The 17,116-nt window shown below is 43.5% G+C and overlaps 1 protein-coding gene across 2 annotated transcripts; it reads left to right on the top strand.

Moving 5' to 3' along the window:
- Positions 1-723: 723 nt before the first annotated feature.
- On the top strand, positions 724-15,867 carry SLC25A17 (solute carrier family 25 member 17). Of its 2 annotated transcripts, none has more exons than XM_083701800.1 (9): positions 724-1,006; positions 4,904-4,964; positions 5,849-5,915; positions 6,954-7,105; positions 11,029-11,145; positions 12,863-13,008; positions 13,160-13,255; positions 14,248-14,330; positions 15,305-15,867. In XM_083701800.1, the coding sequence occupies exons 1-9, from the start codon at positions 953-955 to the stop codon at positions 15,450-15,452; spliced, it is 924 nt and encodes a 307-aa protein (XP_083557926.1). In that variant the 5' UTR covers positions 724-952; the 3' UTR covers positions 15,453-15,867. The 2 variants fall into 2 exon arrangements, with proteins under 2 accessions (XP_083557926.1, XP_083557927.1); XM_083701801.1 differs by having other exon boundaries at positions 770-792.
- The last annotated feature ends 1,249 nt before the right edge of the window (positions 15,868-17,116 follow it).

Here is a 17,116-nt window from a genome sequence, read left to right as displayed (position 1 = left end):
AAGTGGCTCATGGGAAGCCTGAAAGCATGGGACGCTTGAGTGCAACTTTCCCCACTTGTTCCTACAAATGCAGATCGGGTATTGTATGGCACTTGTAGGTGTGCCAATCGAAGCAGCCGAGCAGCCACACCCATCTCGCAGAAGTTTAAAATAGATAAAGGCCAAACTGCAGCGCCCTCGGGTTTTGCCTTTCCCTGCCAAGGCTTCTTTTCTGCGGGTGCTCACTCTCTCCTGCGGGCCTGACAGGACTTGCTGTGCAAAGTTTTACTGCCTGCCCTCGCTGTACAATGGTACCTCTGGTTACCATAAGTACTTAATTCGTTCCAGAGGTCCATGCTTAACCTGAAACTGTTCTTAACCTGAAGCACCACTTTAGCTAATGGGACCTCCTGCTGCTGCCGCGCCGCCGGAGCACGATTTCTGAAGCAAAGTTCTTAACCTGAAGCACTATTTCTGGGTTAACGGAGTCTGTAACCTGAAGCGTATGTAACCCGAGGTACCACTGTACACCCTTTTGACGCGGCTGCGCCTGCCCCTCAGCAAACCAGCCTGCTTCGAGCTGCTCTGCCCCTCTCACGTATTCCCCGCCCTCTCACTCATTGCGCGCCAGCCGTTGACGGAAGAACCCTTTTCAGCCAACCGAAACGGCCGTAACACCCGTCAGCCGAAACCCGCGCGCCTGAGCCGGGAGTAAGGAGGACACGCCCCTTTCTGCCTTGCGGGGGGGGGGGGGGAGCGGCCGCCGGCGAATAGCGCTCCTTCTGCCGGGCGAGCCCTCCCACCTGCGCCGAGGTATTACGAGCCGCCGCCTGATAGGTGCGGAGCTGGCAGAAACGTCGCGGCGGCGCTGGAGCCACGTGACGCCGAGTGTCATGGAGCGGGGCGGTGACGGAGACGCCCGCTCTTCCTTGGCCAGCACTTCCTTGGCTCCCGCGGCGCCGGAGGTTCAGCCATGGCCGTGGTGTTCTCTTACGAGAGCTTGGTCCACGCTGTGGCGGGGGCTGTGGTGAGTTTGACTACTGCAGCGGAGGTGGTGCGTTAGTGGGGGCTCCAGGGCTGGGCTCCGGGGGCTGCTGGGCTCACTCGCCTCTCGCGCAATACTTGGCTAGGTGCTAAACTGCACCTGGTCGCCTTGGGATGAGTATTCGGGACAGAGATCCCCCCCCACTCGCACCAATTTCTGTCCTAGTGGGTGCCTCTCAACTAGTCCATGCCGCTCCGAGTGAATACAAACGGCCACTGTATGATTTTGCGTGCCCCCAGTTAGTATAGTCGTCGTCGGTGGTGCCCTGCTAAATGAGAATGGGGAGGGTTTTACCGCTTCTGTATTCCTCTCCCTCACGGTTTTTGGGGTGTGTGTATTGCTATGATCGTTACTGTTACGGTGTGGTTATGGGGTAATTCTCCTCGCCCCTGGAATAAGATGCTACAGGTGAACTGTCCTATCGGGTGCACTTTCTGTTGTTAAGCTATCACTTAGATTGCCTATACTCGCCTGCCAGGGTTTTCTGCTTGGGATTAAAATACCTGTCTGGGGACAATCATATGTCCAAACTTGCTGTTGAGCTGCAAAAGCAAAGAGGGACAGTAGTTCAGAAAGTGTAAAAGGGTTGGGCAATTGTCCTTTATGTTTCAGTCTCAGCTACAGGATCAGTATTTGTAGTAACCTAGAAATAGGTTGCTTATACCCAATCATGCTGTGCTGTATTGGGATGCCAGGATTATCCTTTTTTTCTATCTTCCCTGCTTTTTCAGCTTTTTGTTCCACAACTGTCTAAATGGTAAATATTTTCTTTGATACTAGTAATTTTGAGGCTGGATGCAGCTGGCAAACCTGACTCAGGTCAACTGCACAGATCTCTCATACAAGATCAGGGCAGGTTACAACAATTTAAAATTCAAAATTAAAAACAGATAAAACAAATGAAAATTAGTTACAGATACATATCCATAAAATGAGAATTCTCTGAATCTCACGACTTCCCCCCATCCCCTCCATGGGTCTTATTGTCCACATTTCCAGCTACATATTATTTCATAGTCTGTGTTTTGTATCTATCCATATTGTTGCAATAATAGGTTGGGTCCTGAAAATATATACCTCTGCTAACAAAGCCCAAGGTAAAAAGGTGTGCCTTTAACATTTGCCAAAAACTGCCCCACGTAGAGTGCATTCCAGAAATCACATGCGGAAGTTGCCAGAGTGTGGAGTGCCGTGACCCAGTGATCTCTGTTCAAAAGGGACCATAGCTGGCAAACAAGATGGAGCTGGAAGCAGACACACCTAGCCACCTGGGTCTCAAGTGGCAATCCAGGAGTACCCCCAGGTGACAAACCTCCTTCCATAAGAGTGCAACCCTGTCAAGAGCAGGTCATCTTTTCACCTCCTGGACTTAAGAATTGAAACACATAACAGCTCTGTTTTTTTCTGGAGTCAGTTTTGATTTGTTGGCCCACATTCAGCCCATCACTACCCCCAAACACCCATCTAGTACCTTGGCCACCTCTACTGATTCTAAGTTAACAAGGAGATAGAACTGGGTGTCATCTGCATACGGGTAACACTTCACTCCAAAACTATTGAAGACAGTTCATATAAATGTTAAATAGAATGGGGAAAAGATGCGATCCTGGGGCACACCACAAGAAAGCTTCCATAAATTATTCCCCCACAACTGCTTTCTGCAAATAGCCTGGAGATAGAGGCAGAATCACTAAAGTACAGTGCCCCAGCCCCCACCTTCTTGAGCCACTTCAAAAGAATACCGTCATTAATGGTGTTGCAAGCCACCAAGCCCAATAAAAAAGAGCAGGGTTGCACTCCCTCACATCTCTCAATGCAAGGTCACCTTCTCAGTGAATGGTGCTTAGAGCCTAAGCTGGGGGTAGATGTAAATATCCCCTCACTCCCAGCCTGATAGCTCCTTGGTCAGCATTGTTGGCTCACTCAGCAGCAGGCTCTATCTAGCTTGTAGGCATACTGTTTTATGTTTGCTGTCCTGTGCTCTTTTTTGGGAGGATGGAGGAGATACAAAAATCACAGATTCATAAATATAAACAAGTTATAAAGCAGTGGTCCCAATACAGATGCAAGAGGGACATGGGCATGGCAGGGGGGCAGCTGGCCCTCCAATCAAGTAAATAAATAAGAATACTTAACCAACTGACTAATTGCATCATAGTTAACTTGGATCTGCTCCCCAACCAGTGTTAGAAACTGGGATAGAAAAGTTGGAGCCAAATGGCTCTTGGGACCTGGGTTAAGGGCACCAAAACAGAATGTCTAGTCAATGTTTTGGGGTGAGGGGGTTGGCCACACTTTTTATTTATTATTTTGATAAGCATGAACTAATACACAGTTCACATTAGTGACACATTGTTAATATCACATTTTAAAAAGAAATTGTTAATACATGTTTAATTTTGTGTTTACAATAAAAATATTGGTACCAAACTTCAGTTTTCAAAGTACTCTACTCTCGTTAAATGCCTTAACATATTGTCTATCCTTAACATATACTTCGTGGCTTCAAAACACATGCATTTCAGTAATCCTTGAGTGTAAGCCAGGCACAAAAAATGGCACCTAGACTTTTTGAGGTGCTCACAAATGGAGACTCTTTAGGTGCAAAATGCACCTGGCACCCTGCTAATTTTGAATCCTGTCCCCAACGTAAAACCTGCCCCCCCAATAAATCCTGGCTATGCCCATGATGGGGGACCCCATTTCTTACATCTTTCCATTGTGAGAACTGGCAATTTATTCCTGCATGCTGCTTCCTACTTAACCGATTAAAAAGTCTCTAGCAGAAATTGCTACTTGTCTAGAAATTATCTTCACAGTCACAAAGGCTATACATTCTTTGAGAAATGTGATCCTCAGGATTCTAGCAGACACCAGATTCTTTATTGAAAACCAGATACTGTAGTTCTTGGAACTGTGCAGATTTCCCCCCTGTACTTTGTCCATAACATTCTGTTATCACTGGGTTAGGATACATTTGTAAATAATAAACTTTGTGGGACGACTTGTCCTCAATATACAGCTTAATACTTTTACATTGATGCCTGCAGCCTTAGTACTGAGAGGTTCAATTAGTTTGTGTAACTTGTTGAAGGTGCAGTCAATCATTACTAGTCTTCATCTACCCATCCCACTAATACATTGTTCAGACTTGTAAAGGTGGAGCAGCAATTGGAGTGAAGTTGAGCTGTTTTATTTGCCCACTGACGAGGCTTTCAGAGCAACATTTTAATTTATTTAAAGACTTTATAGGATTTAAAACACAAATTTCAAGCCCTTCCCTAACCATGTCTGAGAAGTCTTGATAATTCATAAAGAAATTAGGGTACTTTCTGCTCCAAATAGCGGCTGCTTAGATATGTGTTAAATGTAAATTGGTGTTGTTTAGTTGGGGGTGGGGCTGCCCCTAAGTCCTTTCCATATGAGAAGGATCTGAATTTTTGAAGAATATAACTTGAGAGTGCCATAACATGCATATGGAGCCTAACCTAAACAAATAAAGAAAACACATTTACAAATGTGTCCCACTGCCTGCATTAAGGCTACTTTCAGAACCGAGTGCAGGGAAAAGCCGGCTGTGCCCTCCAGATGTTTTGGGCTCCATTCAGCTCCAGGCCAGCATAACCTGTGGTCAATTGAAAGTGAAAGTTAAACTCATAGTTATCAAATGGATTTTTATTTTCCTTGTCAATTTTTAAAGATTTCAACTGTTTATCTTGCAAAAACCTGCGTTTTTAACAAGAAGTTCATTCAAATACAGAAATACTTCAAGGCTTGTTTGCTCAGATATTTGTTAATCATTGTTCTAGCTTTATTACAGATTTGTAAAAAAAACCCCATGTGGTACAGTAATGTTGACTTTATTTTTAAACTTTTTAGGGTAGCATGACTGCAATGACTGTGTTTTTCCCCCTGGATACAGCTAGACTAAGACTTCAAGGTAAGCAAAGATGTACTAAGTAATCTAAGAAATAAAGATATTCATCTGGGCCCATAAGAAAATGTCAAAATCCATATTCGGACAATGCCTTCATTAGGTCAACAATATTGGGTGTGGAATCTTTCTTCAGAACTTTTATTCAGGGTAGATAGTAAAAGTGGAGTGGGGGGAGCTAACAAAGTTGGCTTATAGAACCTATGTCTGGTCAGTCTTGAAATGATGTGTGGGACGCGAAACCAGATAGTCAGATGAAGCTCTGATAGGTTCTCTGCAGGTTTCAGATTGCACCTTCAAAGCGTCTTGAGACTGACCAGTTGCACCCTCCTTGACTTCACCAACAACCAACTTTTTTTGCCCCTCTCCCATGTACTCTATTGACTATCTAACCCAGTGATGAACAGTTGGATCTTCCCCACCCCATACATGCCATCTTTTGATGGGTGGGTGGGAGCATAATGATGTCAGGTGCAGTGGCGTAGCATGGGTTGTCAGCACCCGGGGCAAGGCAAGTAATTTGCGCCCCCTAACCCATGGATTTGCGCCCCCTAACCCGTGGATTTGCGCCCTCTAACCCTAACGCCCAGATGTTGTGCCCGGTGCGGCCGGGCCCCCCCGCACCTCCCACGCTACGCCACTGACAGTGATGTCACCTGACCAAAGTTCCAAGGAGGTTACTGTAATTGCCAGTCAGTGGATTATGGATTATTATTGCAACAACCTCCTTTGAAGATGCACTTTCAGTGCCAATCAGCTGATACGAAGTTCTGAGAAACTCAAAAGTTTGCACACTATTTTGTGATGTTCTGCTTGCACTAATCAATGTAGTGCCCTAATATTCAAATATATGTTACGTTTACCCTTTGTGTATAATTATTGTCTTCCAGTTGATGAAAAACGCAAATCTAAAAGAACCCACAAAGTTCTCATGGAGATAATAAAAGAAGAGGGCATGTAAGTATAGAACCTTGTAACAAGCAGTATGTGAATATTCACAAATGTTGAGCATTCATCACGTCTTTGTCCCTCTACTTCACATATTGTAGTTTCTTAATTTGCCCAATATTTGAGGGGTATTGAGTTTCACACTAAAATGTATGAGCTCCTTTGCAATGGAGCTTTAAAAAAACAGAGTGCAAGCTTTTTTAGTCACAAAGGCTTAAGTCTTTTTGGGTCATCTTAAGGCAAACTCCTTCATTAGAAAGGGGAGAGTCCAGTGATTAATAGCAGGCCTTTCTATAGCCTCTGTAACTCTTGTTGCACATAAAATGTGTAGAAACCAAGGGCATGCTTTTGAAAACCGGTCCTTTCAAATACTAATTAGAAACTTGGTGCCACAGATTGTAATTTGGAAGTGGGAGGAGGGAGTCCAATCCTTGTTCTTTTGTGATCTAATAAAAATGACTGGTTGAAAAATGGGAATTACTTAGAAAGTACAGTACGAGCAAGTTGATGTCATATTTGTATTGTAATTCAAAATACTGTAAAAACAAGGGATCGACTATTCCCGTTGTAGGAAATACTTCTGCAATACTGTTCCATCCTTTGGAAAGGGCTGAAACACCTGTCAGAACCAGTTCCCCCAACCAGCCAGATGCTTCTGGACACATGCAGGCATTATTATAGGGAACAGTTGTAGTAACTGTCAGTTTAATAAGCATGCATAATATGGCAAGGAACTATTTCTGCTAGGGAACCTTGGGACACTGGTACTGTTCTTTCTTCCCATCCTGTCCATCAGTCTCTAGTTATTTGCACATTTATTCAGAAGTAAGTAGCATTGAATTCCCATAGAATTATTCCCAAGTAAGTTTGTGTAGGATTCTGATTGTTAAAATATACTTTGTTGTACCTGCTTATAAATACTTATTTTATTTTGTAGGCAAACACTATTCCAGGTTCTGGATTAGGCTGCAGTTGCTGTTGCTTTATTTCTTGCTTATTTGGTGATTGCATGATAGTTACTTTTTGCTTTTATTGCTTGTTCCTTAGCCTGGCACCATATCGAGGGTGGTTTCCTGTCATCTCCAGCCTTTGTTGTTCCAACTTCGTCTATTTCTATACATTTAACAGTTTAAAAGCTGTTTGGGTCAAAGGACATCATTCAACCACAGGAAAAGACTTGATTCTTGGGGTGGTTGCAGGTAATAGAATCCTATCAGTTGTGCTACAAATCTGCTAAGATTTTAAGGGGTTGAACCAGTTTATTACATTCCCTGCATGCACTTTTTATGCTACGTATGCTACCTTATTATTATAATTTATATTACTCAAATGTATGTAATTTTTCCCCTTTTTTCTCTCTCTTTAGTTTAAGGGCTATATCTCACAAAATTGTAGTTACAGATAATCACTTCATAAAAAAGCATATGTTGTTTCCTCATTTCACATCAAAGAACAAGTAACAGGAAATAAGAAAGTTGTAGTCAGATGAAATTAAAGTAACAGGTAAAAATCAGACATTGTAAACCATACTAGACAACAACAGAATAAAGTCATTCCAAATCCATCAATGAAATGGGGATCCATAGCAGAGGATGGGAGGGCCAGCACTGTGGTAACAGTATTTTTAAAGGATCCAGAGGAGAGCTGGAGGCAGGTTCAAAGCTGCCCCAAGTAAACAGGTGGGGGAAAGCTATTGAAACCAGAATTGTTAAAAATACTGACAGAGCAAATTTGCAGAGGAAGAATTGGCAGAGATTTGAAATCTAATTCCAAGGGTCTCGTGCAGCAGGAAGTCCTGCCTCATTAAACTTCTAAAATTCTTTCAGAATGTTAACAAAATTTTTGGTAGAGGCTTTCTGGAAAAGTGTCCTTAGCTTCCCATGTGGGGCTGATCTAATAAGAATTGCAGGATTGTGTGATGGTTGAAGCACTATGCACGGCAGCTGTGGGTGGATGTCTGAGGAGACAGCTCAGGCCTTTGTTCCACTGCTGGACCAGCCTGAGCAAGACACTGTTGGCTATTGGCCCACTCGGGAAAGGCTGACTCCTCTTCCCAAGCACTGGGGCCTGCTGCCGGTGATCTGCCCCTGGCTGGTCTTCGGTCAGTCCAGGGAGATCCAATGCATGAAACTTGTAGTGGATAGAAAAACATACCGGTAGGTAAAATCTAAACCTGACACACAGCCTCTTGAAGCATTACTTTTAAAAAATAATTTGCCATTTCTGATCTTCATTAAGAAGTACCGTATTTTTCGCCCTATAGGACGCACCGGCCCATAGGACGCACCTAGTTTTCAGGGGGGAAAATCAAGGAAAAAAAATATGATTTCCCCCCCGCAGCTCTGGGAGCAGCAGACAGGCTGCACGCAGCCTGTGCGCTACTCCAAGACCTTCTTCCTGTTTTTGCGGGAGGTGGCGGAATTCCCCCACCTCCCGCAAAAGCCCACAGGAGCCGCGCGTGACTCCTGCGGGCTTTTTGACCAGGAGGGAGAAGGGACTGAAACGGCCAGTCAGTCCCTTCTCCCTCCTTGGGGAAAAGGCCCCAAGAGCGGCACGCTCTTTAAAGGCTGCGCGGCTCCTGCAGGCTTTTCTAGGAGGTGGGGGAATTCCCCCACCTCCTAGAAAAGCCAGCAGAAGCTACACAGCCGCTTTAAAGAGCGCAGGGCTTTTGCCTGCTTTTGCAGGAGGTGGGGGAATTCCCCCATCTCCCGCAAAAGCCCACAGGAGGGAGAACGGACGGACTCCGCCAGTCTGTCCCTTCTCCCTCCTTGGGGAAAAGCCCCCAAGAGCTGCGCGCTCTTTAAAGGCTGCGCAGCTCTTGCCGGCTTTTCTGCGAGGTGGGGGAATTCCCCCACCTCCTAGTGTAGCACCCTGCTTGTGGTTAACGCTTAGCTGGAATGAAATATTCAACGCAGCAATAGAGAAATTAAAATAGTAATTTATTTGTCAGACAAATTAATGAGAGGCACAGTGGTATATGGTTACCAAGCTCTGGCCCGGCCTCCTGCCATTCTGGCCAGCACTTATATTTCCTTAATCCAGCCCCCTTGCTCCTCCTGTGGCTGCCTCTGTCCAATCAGCCTGGTTGAAATTCCTATTGGCTGTTTGCTAGAACCAATCACAAAAGATACACCCATTTCCTTTTGTCCTTTTATGGGACACAAAGAGCTATATATTCTTATATCTATAGATGACAAATAAGTAGTAATATATCTTACATGTGTCTCAACAAGGAATCTTAATTACCAGCTCACCTCTTGCCCTCCTTGCCCTATTGCCTTCCAAAACAGATGGTTAATCTTAACTTTTTATCTTCAAGGATCTTGAGTTCACATCATCATTGAAAGATCTCCTTCATTTGGAGGTTTCTAAACAAAAGGCCTGACAACCATATATCAGGAGTGCTCGATGGCGTCTCCTGTCTGGCAGGAGGCTGGGCTCATTTGCCCCTCTGGTCTCCTATTGCAATATGACTCTATGAAATAAGAATTTAACATTTCTTTCTTTCTAGATCCTTTGCATAATTACATTTAAGCCAATATATTTCATACATTATCATAGGTAGCCTTTTAAAAGGAAAAGAAATCTTCTCAAAGTAAGTCTAGGAGGAAAAACATATTGCCAAGGTTTTTTAGTCTTCTGCCTGGCATGAAACATTTGAAAATCTTTAAGCTCATTTTAAAATACAAGCCCTGATCAAACATATAAGCTTTGATAAAAAAATGCAGGCTTATGATTAGATGCCTCACTAGAAAAGCCAGCAAAGCCTCGCAGCTGCTTTAAAGAGCGCAGGGCTTTTGCCTGCTTTTGCGGGAGGTGGGGGAATTCCCCCATCTCCCGCAAAAGCCCACAGGAGGGAGAAGGGACGGACTCCGCCAGTCTGTCCCTTCTCCCTCCTTGGGGAAAAGCCCCCAAGAGCTGCGCGCTCTTTAAAGGCTGCGCGGCTCTTGCCGGCTTTTCTGCGAGGTGGGGGAATTCCCCCACCTCCTAGAAAAGCCAGCAGAAGCTACACAGCCACTTTAAAGAGCGCAGGGCTTTTGCCTGCTTTTGCAGGAGGTGGGGGAATTCCCCCATCTCCCGCAAAAGCCCACAGGAGGGAGAACGGACGGACTCCGCCAGTCTGTCCCTTCTCCCTCCTTGGGGAAAAGCCCCCAAGAGCTGCGCGCTCTTTAAAGGCTGCGCAGCTCTTGCCGGCTTTTCTACGAGGTGGGGGAATTCCCCCATCTCCTAGAAAAGCCAGCAAAGCCTCGCAGCCGCTTTAAAGAGCGCCCGGCTTTTGCCTGCTTTTGCGCGCCTTCCCACTGCCCCCCATCCTCTGGGGGGTGGCGATGGGGGAAGCGCTGCTTTCCCCACCGCCAGCCTCCAAGCCGGGTTGGAGAGTAGCAGGAAGGCTTCGCGCGCCTTCCCACTGCCCCCCATCCTCTGGGGCTGGCGATGGGGGAAGCGCTGCTTTCCCCACCGCCAGCCTCCAAGCCGGGTTGGAGAGTAGCAGGAAGGCTTCGCGCGCCTTCCCACTGCCCCCCATCCTCTGGGGCTGGCGATGGGGGAAGCGCTGCTTTCCCCCACCGCCAGCCTCAAAGAGCAGACTCTCCTGGCTTCAGCAGAAGCAACGCGAAGCCTCTGGAGCGCAGGCTTCGGAGGCTTCGCGTTGCTATCGCTGAAGCCAAGGAGCCTGCATTCGCCCCATAAGACGCACACACATTTCCCCTTCATTTTTGGAGCTGGAAAAGTGCGTCTTATAGGGCGAAAAATACGGTACATGATTCCATGACCTAGATGAATGTGGGAGGCTTGCGTCAGTCCAGGGAAGTTATTTGGGAGAACTAAGGTGTGTACCTGTTATGAAAATAAACTTGCTTTTCCTGCTTGCTTAAGCAATTTGTGTGTATCCTCACAAGGCATTCTGCCAGCTATTAGAATGGTGCAGAAATTAGAGCAAAATCCTCAGTATAAGATTTCAGAATGTGTGTCTTCTGGGTTTTTTTGGGGGGTGGGGGGCATTGTACTTTTCTATATATCTTAATTATTTTGTACATTGGATCATTTTTGTACATGAAGATTCAACCTGCTTTTTAAAATGTTAGGGCTCTTTTTACTCAACTTTTTGTTTCTGTTGTCTTAGGTATTGTGAATGTATTGTTGACTACTCCACTCTGGGTAGTGAATACACGTCTGAAACTCCAGGGGGCCAAATTCAGAAATGAAGACATTGTGCCAACTAACTACAAAGGCGTTGCAGGTAGGCATTTGTTGTCATTTCTGTTAGTTTGCATTGGTACTTTTTAGTAGATTTGTGGACTGAAGGCTTTCATTTACAAAATGGATGCTATGGTTCAGTTTTGCTGTTCAGTATATAGATACAACCACTTTTAAAACAGTGAGCTATTAGATAATCAGGAAAGCCATATAACAGTAAGAAAGTTTATAGTGTATTACTCTGAGATGGGATGAGTCTAACTGTAACTGAAATTAGACATGTGTGCCAGCATATCCAACACTGACTCAGTCATCACTCTTTTCTGTTCTCCTATGCTCAATCCAGTCTCTCCCCTTTAAAAAATGAAATCAGAAAGTGCCACATAAATATTAATACATTTAAGTCATCTGTCCCCAACTTTTTTTTTAATGAAATGGGGTTGGTTTCCAACAATGTGATCCCAGTAGCACAATGACTTTATCTTCTCTGTGTATGCAGTCTAAGGCCCCCAAATAAGTCCTGGGGTTTCCCCCAACTTGCTGGAGAAGATTTGGGGAGGAGTGTGGGGAGAGGAGAGGGAGTGGACTTTCCTTTAGTACAGGCAGAAGTCCTTGTGCTAACTGGACAATCAGGATACAGCCCTGATAGTTTAAATTGCAAAACAGCTTAGAAATGGGAGGGAGGTTTCTTGGTGGTGTTTTATTGGTGGGAAAACTGCCAATCAGTATTGGAATCAGGACTCCTAGATTACCTGTTGTTGTGTTCAGAGTTTTTGAAGGTATGGTTGCCATGATTACATTACAAAACACGTTCCATTACAAAACATGTTCTGGGTGAACTAAGTGATTGCTGCGTGTGATAAAAATGCTCACCGTAGTATCTTATCATTTCACTTAGTCCCCATAACTGTGTGAGAATATATTAGAGCAACATCTTGGGGCCTGGGATGGATTAAGAGGATGAGCAGAATATGTGAAATGACATAGCTTAGACTGCAAGATTGGGTTCAGCTGCAAGCTTTTAGTACAGGAAGTGATTGGGAAGAGAGAATACCATGTTTACTCTGATGTAAGTCACAATTAATTAAAACAGAACTTACCCAAGTAAGTGTGCATAGCACTGCCAATTCCAGTGCATGTGGCTTGATACATTTATTTGCTTTACTATATTGGATATCCTTTGCTTTTCGTACCAAGATAGTTGTAAAAAAACAACAAAATATAAACAGTTTTTTTTTGAAATGAACCCACTCTTGGCTCTCCAGGCAGGCAGTGCATTTAAATGCACATGGACTGTGTATGTGTGTTTTCTTTAGGTGGTTTGTGCCAAAGGACAAGCTGTGTTACCTTTTTGTACATACGTGTGTGAGAAGAGTGGGAAGAGAGAGGTAACAATGAATTGGATAACTGTTGCAAGTACTAGATGGTGAAGCTTTGGCAGGGTCTGTGGGGGAAGAGAGGAGAAGCCCAGAGGAAGGGAGATAGGTAGGTTTTGGGGAAGCCCAGAGGAAGGAAGGCAGGGAAGAAACTGCCCAGAAGGACCTTGTTATAGTCAGATCTTGGTCCTCAATGAGACCAATACATCAATGAGACCAATAGAAAAGAAAAGGAAAATATTCCTCATCCCTGGATTACAAGTTGATAGGCAAAATATGCAATTTGCTGCTTCTTCTGCGCACAAACTGTTGTTGAATATTTAAGATCCCTGTATCTTAAATATTCTTAAAAGATTCCTGCCACTTCTTTATCCTTCTCATTAGATGCCTTTCATCAGATAATAAGAGATGAAGGAATCTCAGCTTTGTGGAATGGTACTTTTCCTTCGCTGCTCCTGGTATTCAATCCTGCCATACAGTTCATGTTCTATGAAGGGCTTAAGAGGAAGATTCTGAAGAGGCAACTACAGGTGAGATTCCAAGGCCTGCAAAGAATTCAGTTAAACTCTGACTTTGAACGTTGGTCCTATGAAACCTTTTCCTTTATTTACTTTGTTAAATTCATATATTGCTAGATTTCTTTCTGCAGGCATATAACCTTTTGTTTATTTACACTTACAGCTTTCTTCGCTAGATGCATTTGTTATTGGAGCAATAGCCAAAGCGATCGCTACTACCCTCACTTACCCTATGCAGACAGTACAGTCCATCTTACGGGTGGGTATCCATTGCACCAGATCACTTTCATTTTACTGTTTCTTTATACAGTTGCCTTTGGCCAGTATTATAGAACTCAAATTGACAAACAGCTATTCCATCTTAATTTGTTGCTGTGGTTGAAGAGCACACCTTCTCTTAACTAAGTCTAGAAAGCTCCTTGAATCATAATCACTCTAACTGAATGGGCAAGAAAGTGTGGCAAATGTGAGGTTACGCTTCTGATTGTAAACGAAAGTATATTTCTTTTGGGGGAAATGAGTACAGTGGTACCTTGGGTTACATATGCTTCAGGTTACGTACACTTCAGGTTACAGACTCTGTTAACCCAGAAATACTGCTTCAGGTTAAGAACTTTGCTTCAGAATGAGAACAGAAATCGTGCTCCAGCGGCGCGGCAGCAGCAGGAGGCCCCATTAGCTAAAGTGGTGCTTCAGGTTAAGAACAGTTTCAGGTTAAGTACGGACCTCTGGAACGAATTAAGTAATTAACCCGAGGTACCACTGTAACTGTTTTAGTGTCTTGTGTTTTAACTGCATAGCATATGCTCTCCATTTTGGATGCTCTGGGCAACTTTTCCTACTTCTTAGAATACATAACTACTTAGGACTTAGGTTACATTTCCCAGTTGGCTCTCTGCACAGACGTTGCATGTTGTTAAGCTGTGGGAAGAGCCTGACAACCCCATATTCTTTTGCTTAGAGGACATCTTTATTGTACCACTGCTACCACTCCAGCCATAATGAAAATGCATAATTTTGATGTGTATGGCTTGCTTTGGTCAATATTTAACATATTTTGGGGTGAGGGGAGACTGCAAGCTGCTCTGACCTGAGCAAGAAGCATATTATTCAGCACTGAACAACTGGATATGGGAGAACGATTTGAACATAGGGCTGGATCACTGATTGGAGATCAGGCATAGTAAATAGAAATTAGGAGAAAATAAAGCAGGAAAAGTTGCTCATTGATTCATTTTGTCTCCTTTTCAGTTTGGACGTCACCATCTGAACCCAGAAAACAGGAGACTAGGCAGCCTTAAGAATGTTATCTACCTTCTTCGACAGAGAATAAAGTAAGCTTTGTCTTTATTTTATCCATATATATCTTAATATTGTCCTCTACTGTATCAACATCCTGATAATCTGCCCTAAATAGCTGTATAATTTTTATTTAATAAAAAGTTGACCTTTAAAACACTAAAAGGGTCATACGAGATCAATAATCCTCTTTATGAAGACTTTTTGATCTAGTGTGATGGAAATATTAAGCAAGCCGGGTCATTATTTTCCAAATATAATAGTCACTGCTAGGTTTACCACTTAATTTATCTATTTTCCCCTACTCTGCATTTGCACTCAACAGGCATGTTAGGCAGCTTATAATGATAAAACTACAATGTAACTTGGAACAGCCTTATGATGAAATTATGGGTATTCATTGTAGTGCTAGGAAAATCCTTGTACAAGCAGAGTGATTTCCAGTTGCACAACAGGGCTCCCGCTAAATTTGTTTGGGAGGTTCACCCACCCCTCTGGAGCAGAGGTCATTTTGGAGACTATTTTCCAGGCACCCCCACCATCTGAGGTACAGATAGAGCTTCTCATTGGTGGCCCCCTGTTGGTGGAATTCCTTCAACAGAAAGGCTCACCTGATACTGTATTATATTGGTATATAAAATGTATTATACTGGTATATAAAACACCCTAGAAGCTTTGAGGATGGATAGTACATAAATAATTTAAACAAACAAACAGGCTTTTCACTTACCAGTAGTTTGAGATTTGGGGGAAAGCAGCAGATGAGAGAAGGGTTAAGCATTCTTCTGTCAGACACTTTTCTCCTGAAAATCATGCTCCCCGCACCAGCACTCTTTTTGAAAAAAGGAGCAGTAGCACTTGGAGGAAGAACGTTTCAATCCTAAGTAGTTTTAATAGTTGGTGGTGCAGGCAAGAACAGACATACTTGATGATGTCATGGCATTGTATGCCATTTTGCTACATTTGGAAAGTACTTTCTTACCATATGCTAAATCTGTTTTCTTGATAGGCGTTTTGGATTAGTAGGTCTCTACAAAGGCCTTGAAGCAAAGCTACTGCAAACAGTCCTCACTGCTGCACTGATGTTCTTGGTCTATGAAAAAATTACTGCTGCTACTTTCACAGTCATGGGATTAAAACGTTCACTTAGGAACTGAAGTCTGGGCCTCCACAACACATTAAACTCGGGGAAAGAAAGATCTAAATAGCTGGGACACAACTGGGTGCCATGGAAGCTTCCTCTCAAAGGCTACAGGACTCTTCCGCTGTGTTCTTGCTCTCAAAGCTTCAGAATGTACCTCAAGGGGAAGCTTGAAGAGTAATCTGGAACTCTGCACTGTCAGTCACCGTATGATGGCTTGACCATCTTTCTCTGCAGCTATTTTGATTAGGAAGCAAACTGGAAAATAAAATTTCACTGTTGAGAAAAAGAAGTCTACTAAACTCATTGGAGAGCTTTAGTTACTCACTGTGTATAATTCATTCTCCTTTTGCTGTCAGTGTTTTTCACGGATTTGATATTGTATAACCTCATCGATTATTGGCCCATTAAAAGACTTCATTAAATAACTATTCTTTTAGTATAAGCTTTCTTTTAATTTGCACAGTTGACCTAAAAGAACTGTCCTGTAGAGTCTTCTGCCTACAGTAGACTAAGGTCTATGCAAATACATTGCTTTAAGCTCAACTTTGTTTAGTATCCCAATGTCTCATCCATTGTGGTATAAATTATTAATATATATCAAGAATTGGTAACCTTTTTGGCCAGAGGGTCACATTTGCACTTCACCAGGAGAATCACTAGAAGATCACCTTCCTCATTGCCTCTCACATTTTCCAATGGGCCATTAGGAGTGTCTAGTGGCCTATGCAAATGGCTCCCTTCCCAAGATTATATTTTTCAAGTTGTGAGAGGAACCTTGTTTCAGGTGTTAACCAGTGCTCCTCAGTTGTTCTCTGAGTACCCTTGAAGTACTCAGAGATTCCTGAAAACTCACAAAATTGGGAATGGAGGATTCTGTAAGACTCTCTACTGCCATTACTATTATCACCTCACATCTGCATTGTTCGTTTTGTTTAGCAGTGGAACCACTTCTTTCACCAGTGCTGCCACCACCAATTCCAGCAGCAAATATGGCAGGTGTCTTTCAGGGCAAACAGAAGGTCTTTGCAGGCCAATTCTGGCCCATAGGGCAGTTCTTCCACATGCTCAGTATACACCAGTGATGAAAGTCTATCAGATTCCGGCTAGAACTGGTCTTATCAGATTCATATTCCTTAAGTCTAAGAAATTGAAAAGTTCCTTATATTCTCTTCTGCACTGTGACATATTTGATCTGTAATGGAATATTGGGAGTTTATACAAGAAGTAATCTGAAGACAGCAAAACCATCTTATTCATATTCTAGTACTCTGTTTTTATGAGTCTTAAAAATGCTTTACCTGAGGTTCTGAAAATCTGAATCATTGGCTAAAACCTTGTTTCTGTCAGTATTGAATAGAGTGGAGTATCCTTTTCTTACCTCCAACCCACCAGAAAGGCCATCTTGGAAATGACGGCTTCAACTCAGTATTATTACTATGTGAGCTGGATCAAGCTTCATGATAACACAGGAACAGGTAATGTTCAGCCTTGGGCTTTCACACCCTCCCTCTCTTGCAGGTGGAGCCACGAGGAGAGCAGCAACATTTACTTCCATTTTTCGCTAACTGCAACTGGTTTCATCTGAAGCCAACAAACCACCCCAATAAACAATCTCAATAGTTGTTTGTTTGAAATAAGCTAACTTCACACCGCAGAATAGTGAAGCTGGCTTGTTTT

This window comes from Podarcis gaigeae, assembly GCF_964106915.1.
Source record: "Podarcis gaigeae genome assembly, chromosome: 10".
Taxonomy (NCBI): Eukaryota; Metazoa; Chordata; class Lepidosauria; order Squamata; family Lacertidae; genus Podarcis; species Podarcis gaigeae.
This window is presented reverse-complemented; position numbering and strand designations above follow the sequence as displayed.